Genomic DNA, 24,323 nt, shown 5'->3' with positions numbered 1-24,323 from the left:
ATAACAGGAAAGGTCCTACTCTGTGCAGCTCACAGGGACTGCTTCAACTTAGACTCACAGCGTTTGGAAACTCAGAAAATTTTACATTTTTTTAAAAATCCCGATTTTTTTCTTCCTTCTTAATAAATCAGAAACATCCAACATCACTGGTCCCCTGCATTTCCACAGAGCAGTGAAGGACTAGAGCTGCTCCTTTAGATAGGACATATGTCCCCAGTCCCTTCCACTCCCTGTTCTCCCAGCCGCCCCCCGTAGGTGTTGAGCATGTGTGTCCTGATCTATTAGCATCCTCAGAGTGAGGTTATCCAGTAGTGACAGTTCTCCCCATTGTAGAGGTGAGAGAACTAAGACCCGGGGGTGAATAGGATCTGATGTGAAGAGTGCTCCTTGAATTGTGCAGTCAACAACCTGGGCAACTGCCCACCAGGCCCAGCAAGATGGAGTGACTTGCACAAGATCACATAACTAGGAAATGCCAGTATCAGAAGACCACAGTAGAAGTAGAATAGTAAAATAACATAGGTGTGGTGACTAACACAAGGCTCAACAAAGCTTACACACACACACACACACACGCATTATATGCACACACACATACAGTGGTATGCTTATAAATACTTAACAAGAAGCTCACTGGCTTACTGATAGAGGGAAACCCTAATTTGCAATGTTTGCCGATTTCTGTGGTGTAAATGTTCCCACCGTGGCTAATTTCAAATTACCAATGTGAAGTGAACTGGCTTGCAAAATACCGGAAAATTTAACAACTGGCTCTTTAAGGCCCAGTGACAAGGAAGCTCCGTCCAGCTCACGACTACACTGGCTTGTACTGGCTTACAAGAGCCAAGTGTTAAATGTATATATTATGTTTTAAAGAATCTGTTCTACTTTGTTATGTTATATATTATACTTATAAAAGTATATACTTTCAATACATAGGATATATTTAATATATAATTTAAATAGGTAAGCTATTTTAATGAATGATGTTTTCATAGGTAACATCATAATGCATAAATATTTCATTTCCTATTAAATATTACATAATAAAATATAAATGTTACATTTTAACAGATTATAAAGAAAGAAGTAGAACACCCACAAAGGTAAGCTTCTTCCTTTCCTGTCCTCCTCTCCTGAGACCAGCTTTTGTGGATTAAAATCTAAAGAGAAGTCTAGATCCAGGCACGGGATGCTTCAGTAGCGAGACGGAATGGATTCCCGCGGGGCAATGAGTCGTTAATGGTCTGTAACAGCTGATGGGATCCGACCTCTCTGGGGCCCGGATCCGGCTGCTTATCTGATGGGGGCCATCAGTGCTGGGCCCCAGCAGAGTGTGGAGCAGGGAACAGAGCTGACGAAGGCTCCACCTGTCCCAGACAGGCGTGCCTTAACATGCGACGCCTGTCTTGCTAAGGCTCCACTTACACACAGACACACACACACACACACACACACACACACACACGTCCACACATACACACATTTTTTCTTTAGCATCCTCCTCTAAATTATAACGATGGATTGAAAGCCTCAATGTTTCCCAAATTCAAAGGCAACGCCTCCTACTTAAGAAAACGAGCACCTTCTGTGATCAAACAGATGCAATCAACAGAGAAGCCTTTCTAAGGCTACTGGTCCTTGAGCTCTTACTATGTACCCGAAACGTCATGCACGTCCGCTCATTTACTCCTACAGCTGCACCGTGACGTGGGTGCTACGTTTCATCCCCATTTTCCCAAGAGGAAACAGAGGCCCAGGTGGCAGGAACAGTCTCCTTAGGGTCGCACAGCCAGCCAGCGGCAGTTCTTCTGCCTAGTCTACCTCTAGGGGCATTTCTCTTTTGTCCCCAAATTCATCCTTCAAGCTCCCATGCCAGGAGTACACCGGCTTCAGCATTTTCACCAGAAGCCAGACTCCCCAAAATTACTGGCCGAAACGTCTCTCTGTCGACCAGTGTCAGTAGGTCTTTTGCACATCCGGGGTTATTTTTCAGCGTAACCAACAAGTTCGCCACTCTGGGGCTCAAACGTCTGAAAACGGACAAAGCCGTGCTGTGCAGCGACTCTAAGAGTAGTCCTACCCGGCCGGCAAGGAGAGTGCAGTCTTAGATTCAAAGGGAAGGGGACCGCCCCTTGGGAAAATTGATGACACAGGAAGGAGGCAGGAAGCAAATCCGAAGCCCCCTGATTTCAGGTATTTTGGGGAACTGAGGTGTGTGAAGCCGTGATTCATTTTGTAAAAGAGCAAAGCCTATTTTAAAATGAGGTTATTTCTAACATAGGTCCGTTTACACATCTCCAAAGCACCTACTGCGTGTCAGGCACGTGCGTGACACTCTTCCAAAACCACTGTGAGCCACTGGCATGCGCTACGCTAATTACACACAAGAAGTGCTTCTGCGGCTCTGTTTTCACTCCTCATATATTCATTTTTTCACCACAAAGGGTTATTTCCCACCTTACTGACTAGACTTGATTGTAACTCACTTTTCTGGGCTTCCCCAAACTGAGTTCACTCCCAGAGGATTTGCCAGTTGTCAGGATATTGCAAAGGGCAACCCCGGGGCTAACCTCTATCTTGCTACATGCCGCACTGTCTCTGTGTTGGTTTAACTGGCCACGTGCCCCCAGGAGGACACTGCGCCCCCTTGGAAACACGAGCTGGGTTGTCACCTTGGCGTCCCCAGGACTCTGCCATGGCATGCAGGGCCCGGTGCCTGGTGAGAGTCTCAACACACCTGCTCAGTGACAGAGCTAAAAAGGTGACACGAGGCAGGTCTTAAGCAAAGCAGCGTTATTCCGCGGGGACCATGTAATTGCCCAAGGTGACTCTTCAAGGGCTGCTACTCATTTGAAAGTGAGAGATCTGACTATTTGTTCAGAAATCTTGCACTTTAGAGGGACGAGTCGGGCTGCTTTCAGAAGCTGTTTAAACGGGTGTGAGATGGTCGTTTGGGTCCCTGTATTCTTAATAACGTCAGCAACGGTCCTGGCCACCCAGAACACACGTGACGAGGACTAAGTACAGCAGAATGCTGTGCGTGTGTGTGGCTGTGTGCGTGTGTGCGAGTGCGTGGTTGTGTGCAGGTCCGTGGCTGTGTGCGTGTGTGCGGCTGTGTGTGTGTGTGCGGGTGCGTGGCTGTGTGCGGGTGCTCATATGGGCGTGGTTGTGTGTGCACACGCGCCTCTGTGGACGTCTGCATGTTTTACATACGGCAGCAAGGACCAGAGCATGCTGCAAGGAAAGAAAAGCAATGGGGCTTTGCTGTCCTAGTGGCCCGCACTGGAGCCCTGGCTCTGCCCCTTGCTAGCAGAGGGACCTGGGGCAGATTACACGTCAGCTAAGAGTGGAGGATTTCTCCTCTCAAAGGAGAATGTTAAGACAGACATCACAGGGCTTCCCTGGTGGCGCAGTGGTTGGGAGTCCGCCTGCCGATGCAGGCGACACGGGTTCGTGCCCCGGTCCGGGAAGATCCCACATGCCGCAGAGCGGCTGGGCCCGTGAGCCATGGCCGCTGAGCCTGCGCGTCCGGAGCCTGTGCTCCGCAACGGGAGAGGCCACAACAGTGAGAGGCCCGCATACCGCAAAAAAAAAAAAAAAAAAAAAAAGACAGACATCACAGGAACAAGAGGACCCCAGGGTGGAAATCCACCATGTGGCCTGTTTGGGATTATCCGGGGGTGCTGGACAAAGCCATGTGCCCCATTCAAAATGCTTCAGGAAAGTCTCTGACTCCATTTAAAGAGGGACTGATGTGACCTTGGGTCACACTTTACAGAGAGGGAGACAAACGTGATGGAGGATGTACCCAGAGGGGGGCCCTGCACACCCACCGTCCCGGCCACCCGAACCCCTGCCTTCTGAGAACCCCTTATGGCTCTCCTGAAGATTCCAGAGCCCAGACCCTCCCCCAAACCCCACACCAGCTGCAGCATCTGCCCGGAGAAATCGCAGGCGGGCTGCGGGCATCGCTCAATCACAAGACTTCCTTTCCCCCCTTATAATAGAAACTTCTGCCTCGGCTGGAAAGAGGGCCCCAGGGGCAGGGACGGGGAGCCTCCCCTTCTGCTTCCCCTGGACAAAGGATGCAGGCCAGGCAGGGGTTCCCGCCCCAGTGGGGGCTGCTGGCCCAGGCTCCTAGGAGGCCTGGGTGTGGAGACCGGAGTCGGCCTGGGGCACCGGGAAGCCAGGGCTTCTGCTGCGTGGGTTTCTGGGGCTGGAATGCCATCCCCTGGAAGCCCTGTCTCTTGGAGACGCTGGGTGTAAATGGGCTTTAGAGCACAGCGGAGGCCTGTGACATCGGGGGGCCGGGGGGTTCCCACATGCCAAGCGCCCAGGCGCTTTGTGAGGGGGGGTTCCCTCCTGCATTTCTAAGTACACGAGTTATTGCTGCCCCGCAGCTTGCGGGGTTCTTGCACAGGGCGTAAGGAATGAATCGAGTGGTTATTAACTCAGCAAGTGTCAGTCCGGGGTCCAGAGGCCCCCGTTTGGAAGCAGAGCAGTTAATACACGGGTGGATTAGGTGGCTCTCAGGCTTCGCCACAATTAGAAACTCTGGACGTCTGAAATATTAACTGGGGCATGTGGGTAAGAGGCAGGGCCTGGAGGCACTGCCAGGGAGATAACAGCGCTGAGGAGGCCGAGGAAAATTATGTAAGGATCTGGCCGCGGCAAGTGGCATTTACTGAACCCCGGCTCTGCGTCAGTGGTTCTTGTGGACGGTCCTCGCTTGATCGCCCCGAGAATCCCGCAGGCGGGACTGTGTCTCCGATTTTACGGAAGAGCCAATGGGGAGGAGACCAGAGAAGGCAAATCAGATCCCTAAGGCTGCACAGCAAGGAGGCAGGGATGGGAATCTGAACACAAGTCAGCCTCTCCCTGCATCCCCCCTCACTGCAGCCTGGGTAATATGTGCCCTCCAGGGAGGCACTGAGATGCTAAAAAGAGGTGCTAAGAAAAAATAATACTAGCCATACTGATCCTAGTAGCTGGTGTTAATTGAGCATGTGCTACACACCCGCACTGTGTTACAAACCACGTACACTCACTCTTCATCTTTGGGACAATCGCAGAAAGCAGGTACTATTATTGTCCCCATCGTGTAGTTGAGGAATCCCAAGATTGGTAAATAAATGAAAAGAGGCAGGATGAGGTTTGACCTCAGGCCTCCACACCCCACCCTGTTTCAGAGATGCTGCTGGCAGAGTGGGTGGAGTCTGTGCTTTCCACACTCTCATCTAGGGCTCTTCACTTGGCTGCCCAGCCCGGCCTTCGTTCATCCATTCGTCCATTTACCACGAAGAGGCATTTATCAACCACCCCCATGGCCTGCGCACTGAGCTGGAGCTTAACACGTACCCGCTTATTTAACTGACGCTGCCGCCCTGTGGGATAGGTATTATTTACTACTCTCTTCATTGTCTGGATAAGAAAACTGAGTTGCAGGGAGTGGTATCCTGCTAAAAAAATCTAGCCTGCCCTCTTCCAGTTGGTCCAAAGATGCAAAACCATGGGGTGTCACAGACAGAGAGGACAGGAGATGGCAAAGCAGACAGGGCAAGCGCCAGCACGGACCCCAGCATGGGAATAGAAAGCACAGAGCTGGGGGGACCCAGAGAGATGGATGCTGAGGTATTAATTACGGGCAATGACATGAGCCAAACCCCGTGCCCTGCACACTGCATGTGTCGTTTGCTTTGCTTTGTTCTCTCTCCCCCTTTGGAGACCAGGCGCTTCACCGAGGTCTCTGTTTACAGTCTGGGGAACGGAAGGGCACAGTCAAAACCAGATTCCTTGCGCTCAGTTCTACTTTCCACTTCCCCAGTTACGACATTCCTTCCCTTTGGACACGATTCAAGTTCTCCTTTCCCTCGAGTTGTGTGGTACCACCTGGATGGAGGAAGGAAGCAATAGGTGGCATGTTTCTAAGAATAATAAGGAAGGAACAACGGCCAAGGGGGCCCTCCCTGCCCAGGTGGGCAGCCCCCTTGGGCCCCACGCGAGCTGCCCGGGAGCAGAGTGACGCGAGCCCGGGCCTCAGCCGTGCCCAGAGCTGGAAGGTGGGCAGCTTGAGTGTAAGGGCTGGGAGGACCACCTTCAAACTGCTGGGGCCGAGCACGCAGTGGGCATGCAGGAGATGTCCCAGCAAGACGTGTCCGTCCCCAGTGCGAAGCAATCACGTGTCTAACGATAGCAGCTACGACGCGGGAGCTTGAATGTGGGTTGCTGTTTTCTTTCTCACGTGTTAACTAAAGCAGATTGGATGCTGTCCCCACGACACCATCACTTCTACTCACTTGCATCCTGGCCTTTCTTGTGGGAAAGAGACACCCGCAGCAGAAAGAAAAAAGCTGCCCTACACGCCCACCCAGGCTACGTTCACGGCAGCCCTTAGTGAATGCTTGTCACTGATCTAATCGTCGTCTGTAGTGATTCTGAATTGTACTGTGCTCGCACCTTCACAATTTAGAAGGAGGGGTTAATTAAAATCTATGTCCCTGCATGGGTGGGGTCACTCATCTGTCCATCATGCAGAATCTCTGTCCTGGCTGTAAATACGGCACATTTACAATATCTGTGGCTGAGAGGTGCAGCACAGGTGACTCGTACCTGGTAGCTTTTTATTCTCCATCTTGAAAAAAAAATTTAAAAAGTGAGATGCTCACACCATTGCAATATAAGATTTGTGACTTAACCACCCCAAAGTAAACAGTCGATTCGTTGCGCTTTTGACATTCCTATACAATTTCTAAACATGATGAAACACTTCCCCTGTGCCAGGCAGTTGCAAGGGGACATGTTTTTCCCTTTCTCCCAAATTCCTATCTTTTCTCAGTTAAAAATGGAGAATAAGAGGTTTAAAACTCACTGCTTTAAAGCCGGAGTCACCAGCTCTTCCTGGAAAGGACCAGGTAGTCAATACTTTTGGTTTTGTGGCTCATACACTTGCCGTGGCAACTACTCGACTCTGCTGGAGTAGCGGGAAAGCAGCCACGGACAATGGGCCAAAGCATGGGTGTGGCTGTGTTCTAATAAAACTTTATTCAGGACACCGAAATTTGAAGGTCATGTAATTTTCATGGGTCATAAAAAATTATCCTTCTTCTGATCGTTCTATCAACCATTTAATACTGGAAAAATATTCTAAACTCATGGGCCATCCAAAACAGGGAGTGGGCCAGAGTTGGCCGAGTCCTGAAATTGAAGAGAGTTCTACCAAGCTATAAGTGTCCACGGTTCAAGTCACATGCTCACTCTGGGCCTCTGGTTCCCAGCTTTAGGAAGTAGTGTGGGACCAGGCCTGTGCTGTCCAAAGTGGTAGTCACTACTCACCTGTGGTTAATTAAATGTAAACATAAATGAATTACAATGAACAAGCCAGTCCCTCAGTGGCACTAGCCATGTTTCAAGTGCTAATGAGCCGCATGTGCCCAGTGGCTCCCACACTGAACAGCACTGATCTAGAACATTTCCATCACTGCACAAAGTTCTACTAGACAGCTCTAGGTTAGAATGATCTGTAAGACCCCTTCTTGGTCCCAGGGGTGGTGGGATTATCAGTTATATGAAAGTACAGCATGGAAAGGGAGGAGAGGAAAAACAACAGTTGGCTCCCTTTCATAGCAAGAAGGAAGATGTAGGGAACTGTAAACGAGTTTGCGAGTATCTCCCCCAAATTCTTGCTGAGAGCTTCAGAATGTAACCATACTTGGAAGGAGGGTCTTTGCACGTGTAATTAGTTGTGGATCTTGGGATGAAAGCATCCAGGATTTAAGGTGTGTCCTACATGCAGTGACTGGTGTCTTTATAAGAGAAAGGAGGAGACAGCAACACAGAGGGACCCAGAAAAGAAAGCAGTATGAAGAGGAGACTGAGATTGGAGGGCAGCCGCAAGACAAGAGAAGCCAAGGATACCAGCGGCCACCAGAGACTAGGAGACAGGCATGAAATAAAGTCTCCCCAAGAGCCTTCAGAGGGACCGTGGCCCTGCCCACACATTCCTTTCAGACTTTTAGTCCCCAGAATTGCGAGATAATACATTTCTGTTGTTTTCAGCCACCAGATTTGTGCTGTCATCTGTGACAGCAGCCCCAGGAAACTAGTAACAGGAGTCGAAGGAGTTTTGAAGAGAAAGAAGACGACCAACTTATGAGCAATTACATAATCCTTGAAATCGTTTAGGGAAGCGACCAAAAAATCCAAGCAAGATTTCAAAAGAGCTTCATCAAGAGCGGGGCCCAGAGAATACTATTTTATGCAAGAAACTCCATCTCCCAATAGCCAGTGTGGCTGAATAGAGGCCTTGGAAACACAAGAAGCAGTAAGAAACGCAAAAGGGGCTGAGAGGGGAAAGCCTGCTTCCCCCGAGGGAAAACCTCACCTGAGAGACCTGGGGGAATCCGGTCCTGGCCACAGTGGGAGATCAGAGAGTGGGAGACTTAATCTATGTCAATTTGCATAAGGCATCTGGTCCCCAGCCTGCAGCATGTGTGGACAGAAGACTAGCGGGGGTGTCACAGAAATCCTTGTCTTTGGGGAATGCCGATCGGGGGATTAAGGACAGAGTCTCACAGGACAGGAGGGAGGTGACAAGTGCAAGACCATTGTGCTGAGCTCACTCTCCGAGTAAAGACGATTGTGATCCAAGGCAGTCGGGCTAAGAAGCAAAACTGAGAGATGCTCTCCGGCCTCTCTGCTTGGTGTCTAAGTTGACAGGGAGGGAGTCACTTTGCTTCCTGCTGGGAAAATCCTTAAACTGAGACACTCGCTGCAACTTCAGAGATGGCAGATTTCTTTGGGGAGGAGCCTTAAAAGAGTCATCCCCGCCTTACCCCAATTCCGCCAAACACACATGCTTCACGTCAATCACTTTCCCTGCCACCTACCACTGTGTGGACCCAGCTGGCTGGCCGGGCCATATCCCAGTCCCATGGTCCAGGGGATTTTTGAGTTGGGGGGCAGCCAGATGGGGTGGTTTGAGCCTGGGCATCCCAGGGGGCAGCGAAACGGCTGAGAAATGAGGCACTTTGCACGTGTCTGGAGGAAGGGTATGTTTCATGGAGGTCAATTCAGTCACCGATACCAAAAACTGGAGAGCAAGGCCTGTTCCAGGCTCATATGAGAAACAAACACGGCTCTGATGGGAAGCTGTGCAGCAGGGGATACAGACTTGACCTTCAGCAAGTCTTGCCTCTGACTCTCCCTCTGTCACAAGTTTTCTGCGTCTGTCTGGATGATGTATTTCATCTCTTTAAGCCTCTGCTTTTTCGTCAGTAAAATGGTAGCACTAACACCTATCTCATGCGGTTACTATGAGGATTAAATGATGCAGGTAACAGGGTACATACACATGGAAGACACTCAACAACAGACAGAACCACCTGCTGCTATCAGGTTTTTTTTTTAAACAGAGATGTTCATCTACGTGCTATTTACGATTTAAAAATACGAGAAGCAAGCGAAATTTCTGAAGATAGAAAGGAATAATTAACTATGATATATGTGTATATATACACAAGTGTGTGTGAAGAAATGTTATACAGCTTGTTAAGCCATTGTTTTTTAAAGATTATTTAATAATGGTTAATGATAGAAAAATTCAAAGGAGAATATTCAATGAGAAGAACAAAATCAAATTTTACTGCGATACGCAGTAAAATCCCTCTTTAGTATCATTACTGCATGTACACACACACACACACACACACACACACACACACACAGAGCCCCAGAGGAAAAAAACAGGAGAAGATTTATAGCAAAATGAAAATACTGATTAAGCCTAGAAGTCTGGATAATTTTTACTCCCTTCTTTATACTTTTGCTCGGCTTTCAACATTTTTTTACAACGTACATATATTACTTTGATAATGAAAATGAAAATATGAAGGAAAAATAACATGGCTTTTCACTGTCAGGCTGACTCAGTTTCAAAGGATGGCTTTCTACTCAGCAAGTGGATAACCTCGGGCAAGTTCTTCAACTGAGCCTCAGTTTCCTTATAACGAAAACAAGGGGAGAGGAGGGATCGCTGAATGCGTCTTAAAGGGCTGTACTGAGAATTACGTAAGGCAGTGTCAGGGCAAAGCACCTGACAAAGAGGAGGAGCCCGTGTCCTCTTTACCCAAGGTCAGAAGATTTCTGTGGGAAGATTTGGGCCAACTGGGGGAGGATATCAGCATGCTTAGCGGACCACTGGAAATTCTGAGACAGAAGCCCTATCCCTCAGACACCAAAGTCAGAGCGCTGCCTCTTGGACGCAGGCTCCGCTGAGAAGGCATGGAACACTGCTTTGAAGGACTTTGGCAGATTACTGCCCAGCTCATGTAATCTTCGCTTATCAGAGCAACTCGTTTCAGAGTCCACTGGAAATCCCAGATTGATTTCATTGATGAATCACACCTGCCACTTGCAGCGCCCAGGCCAAGAGAATTGACATTTGGGGGAATCTTTGAAAGAACAGCCCCAGATAGAAACACCATGGCTGGTGTCTGTATGTGGGAGGGTAGTTCAGTTTCCGGCAAAAATGCATAATGGTGATAAAAACAGCATGTCCAAACTACATATGGATCTGGCTTTTTTAATGTACGGTTCCTGTGGGAAGCACTATTTGTTTTTCCTTCTTTTTTCCAGCTTTATTGACATATAACTGACATGTAACATTGTGTTAGGTTAGGGTGTGCAACGTGTTAATTTGATACACGCAGATACAGTATTAGCTAACACCTCCATCACCTCGTAAAACAGTTAACAATATTGTATTATATACGTGAAAGTTGTTAAGAGGGCAAATCTTAAATGTTCTCACCCAGAAAAAAAGAAATGGTAATTACATTAATTTTTCCACTCACTTTTCACAGCGACTCTTTTTACGGACGAGGAGACCAAAGGCTTAGGGAATACAGCATGTCCAGAAACACGGAGCTGGTAGCTCAGCTGGGATTCAGAACCCTTAGAAGGCTAAATCCAGAACCCGAGCTCTAACCCAAGACGCACACGCACCCCTCCTGGACCCTTCACCACCACATGCCACTGCCAGGGGCACCTGCAGACCCTGCGGCAGAATATCCTTCCACTGAGTCAGGGAAGAAGACGGAAAGGTGTACAGAACGGTCTTTGTGGACTGATGGGTGGCAAAGGACCAGGGTCCGTCAGACTCTCCCTCATCCCTGTCGGATACAAGAGGTGGTTTTGAAATAGTCCAATTCCCTTATTCCCTTTTATTATAATTGCTCCTTAAATGTTCTGATTGTGGTATATTGGGGATGTTATTTCAGATCAGCTTTTAGCCTTATACGACACTAAGGCAAGTACATAAGACCGTTCTCCCAAGCAGATCATCCTTAATAAAAACAATACATCAGGCACTGACTTTTATTAAAGGGGCATTTAATCCCCGATAGTACACCTCTCTTTAGACAACGCCTTTTCCACAAAATACCAGGAACCTGGCTTGGTGGTCCAAAAGAAATAGAAAAAAGAGAGAAAGAAAGAAAAAAGGAGGGAGGGAGGGAGGGAAGGAGAGAGAAAGAAAGGAAGAAAAGGAAGAGAGAAAGGAAAGAAAGAAAGGAGGAGACCGAGAGAGATATTATTTTATGCTATCTGTTTGATAAACACCAGGGTGTGTCTCTCTAAGGATATTTACAAAGCTGTGCAGATCCGGCAGAGTTGCACCGGGGTACGGTGTATAAAACACTAGATTAGGAGCCCGAAGTCCTGGGTTCTGAGATCAGCATTGCCACTCACTAGCTGCGTCTTTGAACACTTACCCTCTGTGTTTCTTCATCAGTAACCTGAAATGGCTCCGGTCTTGCCTAGCCGGGGTGACCACGTCTCAGTTTGCCCAGGACAGCCCCAGGTCACACCTGTTGCCCTGGCATGCTTATTAATAGCACCCTTTCACCTCCAGAAGTGATCCTGTTTGGGTGACAAATTACATTCCCCCCATACTAAACTTACAGTGTTGTGATGGTGGAAGAGAGAAAGGTTTGGAAATGCTTTGTCACAGTAAATGCCTTATTATAGATTCAAGGGGTTGAAGGCGCTCTTCCGTGGCTCTAAATGCTACCTTCAAGAAACGAAGATGGGCTTAGGAAGCGTTTATAGCAACGTGGGGGAAAAGCTCAATATTATAAAGTGGGTGCATTCAAAATGATGTCTGCAGGGTGCTCGCTACTCACATACACAAAAACAGGTAATGGAAACACACAGCGACGACCATGCTTGTCTTTGGCGAGGCTGTGGGTAAGATTATACTAGATTTTAAGGAGTGAGTTAGCTTTTATTTTGAGAAAAACCAGCCTCAAAAAGACAGAAGAAATAAATGACAGTTGGTGACCTGCTCTAGAGGGGAACACGGTGAGAGGCAGGGCTAGGAGAAGCACCCTTTGCACCTGCCTTGCACGACGCAGGCAGGAGGAACTGCCTGAGAGAAGAGAAGCTTCCAAGGCAAGGATTTCGCTCTCATTGAACGACCATCTGGTTGCAACAGTGTCGTGGCCAGTGAACTGCAAAGAGGACCGTGTGTGTGTGGCGGGCGGTGCTACGAGCAGTGGGACCGAGTTGGCTGCTTGGACATCTAGAACCTTCCATAACATCTAGAAGCCCCATAACCATAACCTGGGGCTTCTCAGATCCAGCCGAACGTTATGCATAATCCAATCGGAAAATTCTCAAGAGTCAAACAAGTTGATCGAAACAAAATATCATAAAACGTTCTGCTTTTCTGTTCCTTAAAAAAAGTACGGATAGTTCATTCAGGACCAGAATTTTCAACAAATCATCTCTCTCTAAAATGAAGTGAGTTCACTGACACAGACATTCGTTGAGCCCCCTATATGATCACACAGCCCTCAAAGGGAGGCTCTGAGGTCGGGGTTACTTCATATTTAGAGCGAGAGGTACAGCGAGGCTTTGGGAGAACATGTAACGTGCTGAGAGTCGCAGGACAAGGCAAGACATGGAGCTGGCAAGGGGCACAGGGAGGTTTTGAATTCCCACCTGCCTCCCCAACCTTCAGCTGCTGCAAACTGCTGCTGCCTGGGAAGCCCCAATGGCAGCCTGAACTCCCAGTGTGAATCTCAAGCACATCTGGGAGCCTCCTGGCCAAGCAGCCGCCCTCCCCAAGACATCATCGCTGAGGGCAGTCTGCCCCCCGCCCTGGCTGAGATACCGTGACTCCTTGTCATTTTCCCAGCTAGAGTGCCACCTGCTCAAAAATGCTGCCTGGTCCTGCAAAGTCATTCCACCCAACTTTCTGAGTTCTACTTCCTACCTTCAACTCATTCTAGAGGAGTTAAAAAGAGCACGTCTTCGCACGAGCGTGCAACAAACGTTTATTAAGCAATGACCACGTGCAAGGCCAGAACGCTACAGCCCAGGGTGAAACCAGTCCAGGACAGATGCAGTCGGAGGCGGACCTGGACCACCCCCTTCCACTGAGTGGCCTCTGAGAAGTTACTGTTTTACTGGGACTCGGTTTCTCCATCTGTAAAAGACAGGTAGCTGGACAAGATGAATTCTAAGCTCCATTCCGGCACTAATGAGCTATAATTTACCCCAAGACATCTTTAGATGTCCAAGATTAGATCTCAACCCCTTTTCTTCTCCTTCCCCCAGAGAAGTCTCAGCAGTGGCCATGCATGCTTATGGGTTTTCAACGTTTTAAGATTTTAACTTTCTCTCTTAAGGTGGGCTGCTATCTCTTTTCAGAAGAGCTCAGGATTCATAACCGTATCTTAAACGACTGCTCTTCTCTTCAACAACACCGAAAACCTTGGGGGAAACACATGTTCCTGTTTCCACACGATTCCCTTATTATTACGCAGTCAATGCCAAGAGTGTTACTTTCCATTAATATCAGCGCTCCCTGAAAATCGACGTGTCACCTCAGCGGGTTAAACCCGGAGCAGACCAGGAAAGTGTTGTTTCAAAACAAATAGGCCCACTTGCGTTCCCATCACCATCATTTTAGCACAATTTCTAAAACTGTGATTTTTAGGCCATTTGCAGTGTTCCCTTATTAGACAGAAAAGTGTCTTTTAACGGCTTTACTTTTTAACAGATGCTAACTTGTGTGAAACGGGCTGCCGTAAAATGCACCTGCATTAAAGAAGTGTCCATCTATCAACGTAGACTCTGGTAAAGGATTCGAAGTGTTTGATGAATTGTTTCCATTAAGCTGAAAATACCCCTTCGGGTGTGAGCTTGTAATTCATGAGTGGCTGTAAACTGATTCAAATAATAACGAGGTTTTTTTTCTTTTCTTTAACCCTGTTCTGATAATAATCTAGTGGAGAACAAACACGCTGAATCCCTAAAGAAGATATTCTCTAATGATTTCTACAATTGTCCTAAAGTCCAAACAGAGCTGCTGTGTTATAATGTGGTTTTTGTAAGGCTATCGTTTTGGCCGGCTTTTATATTCCTCTTTTAACAAAGAAAGTGTGATATCTGACTGACATCTGGGTAGATGGATAGTAATCAGAACTGTACTCCGTGGAGAAATTAAGAGAGAAACCAGGAGCTGATAAAAACTGAAATCGGGGGGAAAAAAATGCAGACGCATTTAAAGTTTTACATTTCTCTATTTTGGAAAAGCAGCAGGCAGCACATAATAAATGAGAAGGAATCTTGATGAAAAACCCTGTTTATCACCAGAGCAGACAATAGACACTGATATCTCCTTTTCTTCGTGATAATGTTCACGGGATGCTGTCTCGGGTTCATTTAGGTTAATCATGTCACCTGACACAAGCTAATCTTACCTATCACAGCAAGAGTCCTAAAGTCTCGTGAAATGTGTCTCTTTATTGTAACTCTAGTAGGGAATGCGGCATCCCCAGAACTCAGACAGGAATAAGGCAACCTGGCCTGTAAAAACAATGCTATCCACTACCTTCAGTTTGCTGCATCCTTCCAATTAAATCCAGTATGTAGTCATTTAACGAGCGTGTAATACGTGCCAGCGACTGGGCTACTCACGGGGAATGAGGGTTAGGTAATGCGTGTAGTAAAGCACTGATAAGCGTCTACTGTGTACCGGCACAGGGACCCTGCCTGTCCACACGAAGCTGATGAGATCACTCCAGGACCTGAGCAGGGTGACAGCAGAGGGACCAGAGGAAATCCTCAAAGACCACTCTTCTTCCCCTTTATCAGTGTCTCGGTCAGCTAAACTGTCAAAAGAGGAAGCGGAGACCTTGCCTTCCTTGAAGCCTTTCGGGCTCTGTCTAAACTCTTTTCAGTGGTATTTTGTGGTTCAGGCTCCAATTCTGAAACATAACTGCAGCTGCTTATTGAAAAATGAAAATCAGTCACATGTTCGGCACGGAAATGCACCATTCTTTTCTGAGTCAGCAAAAAGTTGGAAATACATACATTTAAAGTAACCTTTTTTTTTTTATTACAATAGGAAAATATGCTCATTGGAAAAAAAAATCCAAACGACTGGGGAGGAAATAAAGACATAAGTAAAAATATCCCCTTTCCCCAAGCCTTCTATGCTTATAAACATCTTTTACTGCTTAAGGTCTATGCTTCTAGACTTTTGCTATCCCTCTCTGAACCCGCTGAATCCACTGCGTTTTCAATGACTTGAAGTCACAGAACTGTATTCATTTCAAGCCAAGTGGAGCAGATTATGATTTACCGAGCACTGCAGGTGTGCAGGCCTCTCGAGGCTTTGTATCCGTACTCTATATCCATATTACGCTACAGGGCTGGGCGCGCTGGCCCCCAGGCCAAACCAAGTCCCCCTCCTATTTTTGTGAATAAAGTTGTACTGAACACACCCACATTTACTTGTTTACACGTGTTCCATGGCTGCTTCTGTGCAGTGAGCCTGCAAAGCCTAAAATATTTTCTATCTGGCCTTTTTCAGAAGAAGTTTACTGACCCTTGAGACAGTAGAAAACTTTACATGGAGGAAAAGGAGTAGATGGAAATAAAACAAGCTATTATCACAGGTTAAACAATGAGTGAACTCTCCATTTCTTTCTTATCCATCCTGTATTGTCTACAGGTTCAATAATGGTGCACACATTCTACCTGTGGCTTAATTATATATGCAGTTCAAAGAGAATTCTATATGAATACGAATAAAACTGATGAACTATAGCACCGTGTAACATCCCACAAATTAAAACAATTTCCACTGTTTGCATGCAAACACAAGAGTCTAAAAGGGATTTCTTTACGAAATTGAGTTATTTGTAGTAAGGTGGATGGACCTAGAGTCTGTCATACAGAGTGAAGTAAGTCAGAGAAAAACAAATACTGTATGCTAACACATATATATGGAATCTAAGAAAAAAAAAAAAAGGTCATGAAGAACCTAGGGGCGGGACGGGAATAAAGACGCAGCCGTAGAGAATGGACTTGAGGACAAGGGGAGAGGGAACGGTGAGATGGGACGAAGTGAGAGAGTGGCATGGACATATATACACTACCAAACGTAAAATAGATAGCTAGTGGGAAGCAACCGCATAGCACAGGGAGATCAGCTCCGTGCTTTGTGACCACCTAGAGGGGTGGGATAGGGAGGGTGGGAGGGAGATGCAACAGGGAGGAGATATGGGGATATATGTATATGTACAGCTGATTCACTTTGTTATACAGCAGAAACTAACACAACACTGTAAAGCAATTATACTCTAATGTGTTAAATAAAAGGGATTTCTTTAAAAAAAAGAGTTTGCAAACACTTCATGATATTTTTGCAACAATATTTACCCTATTATTTTCTAAAAATATATGTTTTTGGAGATTTGAGAAATGTGGCAGACACTGCTAGCTGATGATCGTATCTGCCGCTTCTTTGACCAGGGCAGTTAGACTTCATTTCTCAGCTTCCTTTGGAGGGAGCACAGTCGTACAACTGAGCTCTGGACACATGGATGTGAGCAGAGCTGAAATTCTCCACTTCCAGACCTGGTCCATGAAATCCTCCCTGCTAGTGCCTCCTCTGATTGGCTGACACAGAGAGAACCTCCTTAGTACCACGTAATAAAGATGGCAGAGCCACAAGATGGAAAGAACCTGGGACCCTAAATCAATACTTGGAGGAGAGCCACCCAAAAGAGGTATCTGTTATATGAGCAAGAAAAAAAACGTGCATCAAGTCTTTGAGATGTGGGGGATTATTTATTATTTTTCTTAATGAGCGTTCACTGTATTTATGAAGCTCACTGTTGACAGATGGCTTCGGGATGGAGGAAAGACATAGAAATCCCTTCTCTGGAGAGGGTCGTTCAATAGCTTCTCCTTGAAATCAAAGTACGAGAGACTCCTTTCAGACCTCTGTCTCACTGGCACTCAATCTCAATGAGTAAATGGTAACTACAACTCTCACCCAAGCCCTTGTCTGTCTTTATTCCGAGTTCTCTACTCTAGCAATAACTGTGCCCTTAGGGACCACCTCAATCTCTCTCCTGCCAGCATCATATTCACCACATTTCCTGGTCAAACCTTTTCCTCTCTGCCACATGGTATTGGGTTCCATGTAACTTAAGATGGCAGCCGGTAACAATTTTTAAGTTTATCAACTAGGATACTTTCTCACCTAGTGACTCCTATGTCTTGAGAGAAGATTACAGCACCATTCTGCCATCAGCAAGGAAGCAATGTAGATAAATTCCATGCCATTTATAATTCATTCCACCTTCATTAAGTATTCATACACTACTTATTGGCACATCACCTAAGTATTCTTTGTAAGAGAAAACAGAATAGCTAGAAAAGAAACTGGGAGAGGCTGGTTTATTAGGAGACCGGGAGAGAGGCAAATAATTTGCTGTATCCCTTACCCCAGCCTTCTTCTTGCAGGGAAGTTTTCTCGCCAAGTCACGCACAAATGAATTAGACACCTATCCTGAGGGTAAATTCAGCAGTACCAATAGGAAGGTGACCACTATCTTCTCGTTCATTATTTTAACCCATACTTATTGGAGACTGGCTTTGGCAGGTCCTGAGAATACAACAGTCATTCCCTTCTTAAAGGGTGCACTTCTTAAGCAAATACATATATGGATTAAACACAAGGAATCCATACTGGCAATGTGAAACAGCTCCCTATGAAAGGTTAATTTCTCTGATTACCATCAATAGTAATAATCGCAACATTAAGTCATAATAATTCTTAAGTTAGGAGAGCCTAAAGGTATTGAGACTGTACAAGATGCCAACTACTAGACTGAGAAAAGTTTAACTTTCCTAAGAACACGGAGATTTAATTTCTAATATTTGTGCCCATTTTACAGACGAGGACACTGAGGTTCTGAAAGATTATATAATTGCTCAAGATAAGACAGTAAGTCATCAGCCAAAGAGAGGCTTGTGTCTATCTGAATCCAGAACTCATGCCTGTAAGCCATCATTGCTACTGCTCCCTAAGACAGGATGGTGTCTCAACTGAGACGATGTAGAGACAGTGGGACATCAAAGTGAAAGAACAGGCAAGCAGGAGGCCCCTGCAGAGTCAGGGGAAGCACGTAGTGAAAGAATGCTACCAGACATTGAAGACCAGTTGTGCCCGCCTCTTGGGGTTGCCAACATTGGTCTTGATTACTTGTCACAAATGACACCCAAACCAACCCAATTTGGGAACACTGAGAACACATGAAATTTGAAAAGGAAAAGGAAGAACCCCCAATGTATTCATTAAGTTTCAGTGATGTCAAAGAGCTATTCCTGCTGTAAGAGGTTAGGAGTAGCTCTCAGTCATGTCTGGCCGAGGCAAGGGTGGAAAGGGTCTGGGGAAGGGGGGGGGCGCCAAGCGTCATCATAAAGTTCTCCGTGAGAACATCCAGGGCATCACCAAACCTGCTATCCACCGCGTCGCCCGGTGTGGTGGTGTGAAGCCTATTTCTGGTCTTATCTACGAGGAGACCCGCGGGGTGCTGAAAGCGTTCTTGGAGAATGTGATCCGCGACGCTGTCACCTACACCGAGCACGCCAAGTGCAAGACTGTCACCACCATGGACGTGGTTTACGCGCTCAAACGCCAGGGACGCACTCTGTACGGTTTCGGTGGCTAAGTTTCATTGCGGTCTTCGGCTGTGAAGCTCTTGTTTACTCACAAAAGGCCCTTCTCAGGGCCACGAAAAAAAAAAAAAAGAGCTATTCCTTCATACTGATAAAAGAATGATTCAGCACCCTTCTCCTAAAGGAAAATACTCTTGAATTCAAAAGTCGCGGGGATAAATTTAGGATTGGCCAGATCCCTACACACTTGTTTTTTCGAACGTCTGCCTATCCATGAGTTGATCCTTTGAGTGTGGTCCATTCAGCATGGCTGGCCAGCCTTCGGGTCCGTCTCATCCATGAAAAACAGCTCAGGAAACATGGACCCACTCTTTCCCCATAGCACCCAGCTGGTAGAATTTCCACCATTCTTTGTCAGTTTCCGGTATCCACTATTTTTCTTAAAAGACAGCTCACCAACTTTGTTTAGATGACCGTGCCAGGCAGGGGCACCCTCTAAGCAGAACCGTGGTGTGCGGCAAACTAATTTCAGAGCAAAGCTGCTGGGCTGCACCCCCCAGACCTACAAGGCCTATGCGTGCCCAGCCTCGAGGCCACAGAAAGAGCCCAGAGTCCGCGACAGAGACAAGGGGTATACAGACAGCAAGACAACAGCCATCTTGGGTGGCTTGACCATACACTGCAGCCCTACATACCCTGCACAACCCTTACATTCTTGGTCCGCATCTCTTCCTCAATATCCCTGGGGTCAGGCATGTAGAGGGGCACTGCAACCAGACACCACAAATACAATACAGACGCCAGAAGCTCAAAAAGCAGCAAGAGTAAGACACCTGGTATGCTAAGAACAGTCATTCACCAGGACGTGGGCAAATCCTGGAACCATGCACTTACCGGGTCAGTGGAGAGGGCATCTACGGCCACAGCATCCTGTCCAGTTACAAGGAAGGCAAGGCCACCCCCATGGGGAGGGGAAGGCCCGGGCTCTACGAGAAACATTCTGATGGCCTAGCCAGGGGTCAGCAGTCACAGTACAGGTCTGCTACCCCACGCTATGTACCGTTAGGGGTGGGCCCATCAGGTCTTTCCAAAGAAAACACAGTTAATCCTAATAGTTGGACTTGTGTGTCCAGAAACCAGCCTATTCCAGTCCACACAGCCTAGCCCAGGGAGACACATGGGCAGTCAGCTGTACAGTAACGTTTACCCACGGGGGTCCTCCTGATATGGAGACAGGAGGACGGGCAGAGTCCTTCCCCGCCACTGTCGGTTGTGCCCACCTAGTCACATTAGCTGGGTGGAGTTTTCACAGAAGCCCAGAAGACGCCGACAATAGCATCTCGCTGTAGACCCAGCAGTTTGACTCATTCCACACTGAAGCCACTGTTGCCCAGCCCAGAGACCTTCTTATTATAACAAGTACCAGCCAGCCCACAGCTGCGGCCGCCGCCCGACAGTCTAACTTCTATTTTCCCGTTGTAATGACGGCCAATATCTCCGCAACAGCCTTAGGGGTGTCTATGAGTTCTCCGTACCCTCTTGGCGGCCCCCCTTTATCAAGGAAGCCACCCCAGGGGGCCCCCATACTAGTGGACGGCCACCCCAGGATTTCCCCCGCAACTTTCAGGACCGCCCCTGGAAGTTTTGGGCCCCCATGTTAGTAGACGGCCGCCCCAGAAATACCCCTGCAACCTGCAGGATTACACCCCCAACTTGGGGGCCTCCCATGCTAGTCGACGGCCAAGCAACACTCCATTCCCCCTCACCCACTTCCTGAATTCGCGACATCTCAGCGCTCACAGGAGTTTCCTCAGTCTCCAGGCTGGCTCTGCCCACCGTCGTCGGGCTGCACCCCGCCAGCCCGCAAGGCCTGTGCTTGCCCAGCTTCGAGACGGAAGAAAGAGCCCAGAATCAGCGACAAAGACATCGGGGGAGCTTACCTGTCGGAAGCAAGGTCCTGGAGCGTGTGCTGCACAGGGCGGGGAAGACATGGCGGCCGGCTTTGCTACCCGGGAGCCGGCGAGGCTACGGGTTATAAGGGGAATTGACATCAGGTGGGCTCATCAGTTACCAGGGAAACTAGCAGAGGGACACGAGGCCCCGCCCTGCCCTTTTGATAAGCTAATAGGTGGAGATGCTCTCATCTAAGGATTAGAACAATCACTAGCTCGGGTGGGGCAAGTGTGTAGAAAGGTCAGTCACGTGAGTAGAGTGGAGGTGAAGCAGGGGAGGTACAGAGAACGAGACAGCAGCTATCTGCGAGGCTTGATCGCACAAAAGCCTACTATGCATAAAAGGCTCAAGGGAGCTTCTCTCTGGGGTTAAAAAAAGTGACACTTGCTTTAAAAGCCCTGCTCTTTGCCTTATTATCTGCCGTGAACTGTTAGGTGCTCTGGAGAGAACAGGAACTAAAACATGGCCTTGCCCTGAGGGAACTCCACATCCAGTAGAGCAGTATACACATACAGAAACTTCTACATTATTTTAGAAGGTCGACAAACGCCCAAATGGGAGGCATGAGATACCTTTAACCCCTCTTGTACTCCAGCTAACACACCTCAAGGAGACGTCGTTCAAATGGACCAGAAACACCTGTTTTTCCTGTCTTAATGGGGTGTTTCTTATTCCCACCTGTCATCAACAAGATGCATCTGACGTATTTACATTTAAAAATGGAATTCAAATCACGTAAGCGAAGACGGCTCCTGCTACTACCGTACAAATATGTAAGTACCGTATTTGCAGCGATAAAAACAAATTAATATGGGTGTTCCTTCGGCAAAGGAGACAAATTCTACAGGGAAAACACGGAGTTAAGTTCTCTCCACGTCTCAATCATCTGTGATTTACTTACCTATCATCCCTCACGGGACACAGCTGTGTCCACACCACATACAGCTGTGTGCTAACATACAGCCCTGGAAATTGTCCTGCGTGAATGACTTCACGGCAGGATTTATGGAGAACGATCTAATTATTCAACTCCGTTCCATTCACTCCCATTATGGCCCCTATTTAAAGCCTCTATGGAAAACGCCATTTATCTCCAGGGACAAATGGTCAGAGCAGTGTTTCACCGATAGAAATACACCCATTCTGTTTTGACAGCAACCCGGCACGAGATAAACATGTCTCCTTCTCAACAGGTCCGAGGAATTAGGGCCTGAGCGGTCTACACATTCCAGAAGAATCCCCTTACATTCAAGAGAGGCTCACTGGAGGACTCCGGTGGATTGATAAATAAACACTGATGATTCCAGAACTCTCCATGTTAAACTGGGCTCAAGGCTCGGGAGAAGGTGATTCGCTACCAGGTCAACTCAGTTGGAGAAAGCTGTTCTTTACAACTGCAAGCTGAGTGACAGATGACAGAGGTCCCCTTTGCTGGTCACCTTCTCCAACGTGACCTGAACATGTGCCTACCCAGTTCGTCACACCCTGGCAGCCAGCGCCTCAGAAACAGCTCTTCATGAAGAAATAACTCAAATTCTACTTCTCCATGAGGTGGCCTATTCCTGGAGTCTTCTTTCTGGGACATTTTGCTAAAAATTAAACTTTGAATATGGAATGACTCTATTTATATGCAAACGAACGTTGGTGCTTTGTAGCACAGAAGAATAAATACATTTTGTTTATGTCTTCCTGCACAGCCTTGTTTGTGGAATATGTATATATAAACTTGGAGCTTTTGTATTTGCCTTGGTGAATGTGTGAGGGCTTATAGGAAATTGGGGTCAAATGTAAGTTTGCAAGGACTGTTCAAGGACTGACGGATGTGGTGGTCAAGGTTGTTGGAAAGGAGAGAGCAGGATTATTCTGCTTAGAATCATGATGACACTTTGTTAATTAGGATGAGGTTGCAAAGGGTCCTTCTCTTCAAGAAAAGATCTCTCCCAGAAATAAGTTCCAAATGAGCTCTGCAGGAATTTTCTGGGCAACAAGTGTCACGAGCAATTTGCACCATGGTTTGACACCTCTTCCCTCGAAGCTCCATGGGCGGTATAAAGGACAGACAGCACCCAAAAGCCAGGCCCTTCTTCAGAATCAAACAGCAGTTGGATTTTTTTGGGAGCACGATCCCATTTGGACAATGACACTACATGGAATGAAGCCACTAATAATAATACTAAAAATGTCAAGTGCAATATTGAAACATGTCAGTATTTTTTCATTCAACCATGTCAGCAGCAAATCCAATCTGAAATATGCTGACAATAGTGGAGCTATGAAAAACCAATATACTTGATGAGCAAGCCGCCCAATAAATTATATATGTGTACATATACATTTGTATGTACTTCCCCCAGAAGGTGGAAGCCTTGGACGATGGGACTTTGGGAGGGCAGACATATTATGGAATCGGTTAGGTGATACTAGACATTCTGTCCTCCTCAGATGAGGATTAAGCTTAATATGTAGTGACAGGACAGGCACCCCTGAGTGATCAAGGCACCCCCAAGAAGCTCACGGTACCTTTCATCAGGGCCTGAAATGCCACCACAACTGGAAATCAGGACAAGCATTATCCACAGCTACCTCCCACCATATGTAAAGAGGGTGGCTCCGTTGTACCAGGAAAGCCGTATTATTTGGTTATGCTGAAATGCTGACTGTGATATATTCTTATCATTTTAAAGAAATCCACAATCAGATAAACAACAAGGTCCTACTATAGAGCACAGAAAACTATATCCAATATCCTGTGAGAAAGCATAATGGAACAGAATATTAAAAAAAGAAGGAAAAAAATAAAATAAATTAAAAAAAAAGGAATGTGTATATATATATATATATATATATAACTGAATCACTTTGCTATACAGCAGTAATTAAACGCAACGTTGTAAATCAACTATACTTCAGTAAAATAAATAAAATAAAGAAATCCACATTCTTATTTGTCCTCTGCTCATTAGGGAAAAAATTTTAAAATATGAATGATCCAAAAGAAGAAAACAAAAATTGCTTGTTATCCCATTATCCCAAGAATATCATGAAGGTTGCGGTATCTATAATCGTGTGTGTGTGTGTGTGCCCTTAATGTGTGATCACAATCTGGGGTAAATAGCAGAAAAAGAGCTCAGAATTCACATCTCTCTTCTCTCCCTAAAAACCTCTCAATTAGCTATAAGACTAGATGGAACGGGAAACATGAACACCTCTTTTCCTTTCCCTCCTAGTCATGAGAATGCACCTGTCTCTCTGGCCGTCTTTGGGGAGACCAAGGCAAGGGAGCTCTCCTGTCACACACTGTCACCGACAGAAGACTGCTTTGCCAACGACAGAAACCACTTTGCCCTCAGAGCGAGTTCCTTTATTTCACGACCGAGTGTGTTCTT

At 46.9% G+C, this 24,323-nt stretch overlaps 2 protein-coding genes across 5 annotated transcripts in view; one reads left to right on the top strand and one right to left on the bottom strand.

The window, feature by feature from the left end:
• Positions 1-24,323, bottom strand: part of LOC109550947 (transcription factor Maf) — a 591,860-nt gene that overhangs the window by 215,534 nt on the left and 352,003 nt on the right. The gene's annotated exons all lie outside the window — the stretch shown is intronic.
• On the top strand, positions 18,723-19,037 carry LOC117308988 (histone H4). Its single transcript, XM_033844447.1, has one exon. The coding sequence runs from the start codon at positions 18,723-18,725 to the stop codon at positions 19,035-19,037; it is 315 nt and encodes a 104-aa protein (XP_033700338.1).

This window comes from Tursiops truncatus, chromosome 19 (genome assembly GCF_011762595.2).
Source record: "Tursiops truncatus isolate mTurTru1 chromosome 19, mTurTru1.mat.Y, whole genome shotgun sequence".
Lineage (NCBI taxonomy): Eukaryota > Metazoa > Chordata > Mammalia > Artiodactyla > Delphinidae > Tursiops > Tursiops truncatus.
Note: the sequence above shows the minus strand (reverse complement) of the source record. Positions and strands in the feature narration are given on the sequence as shown.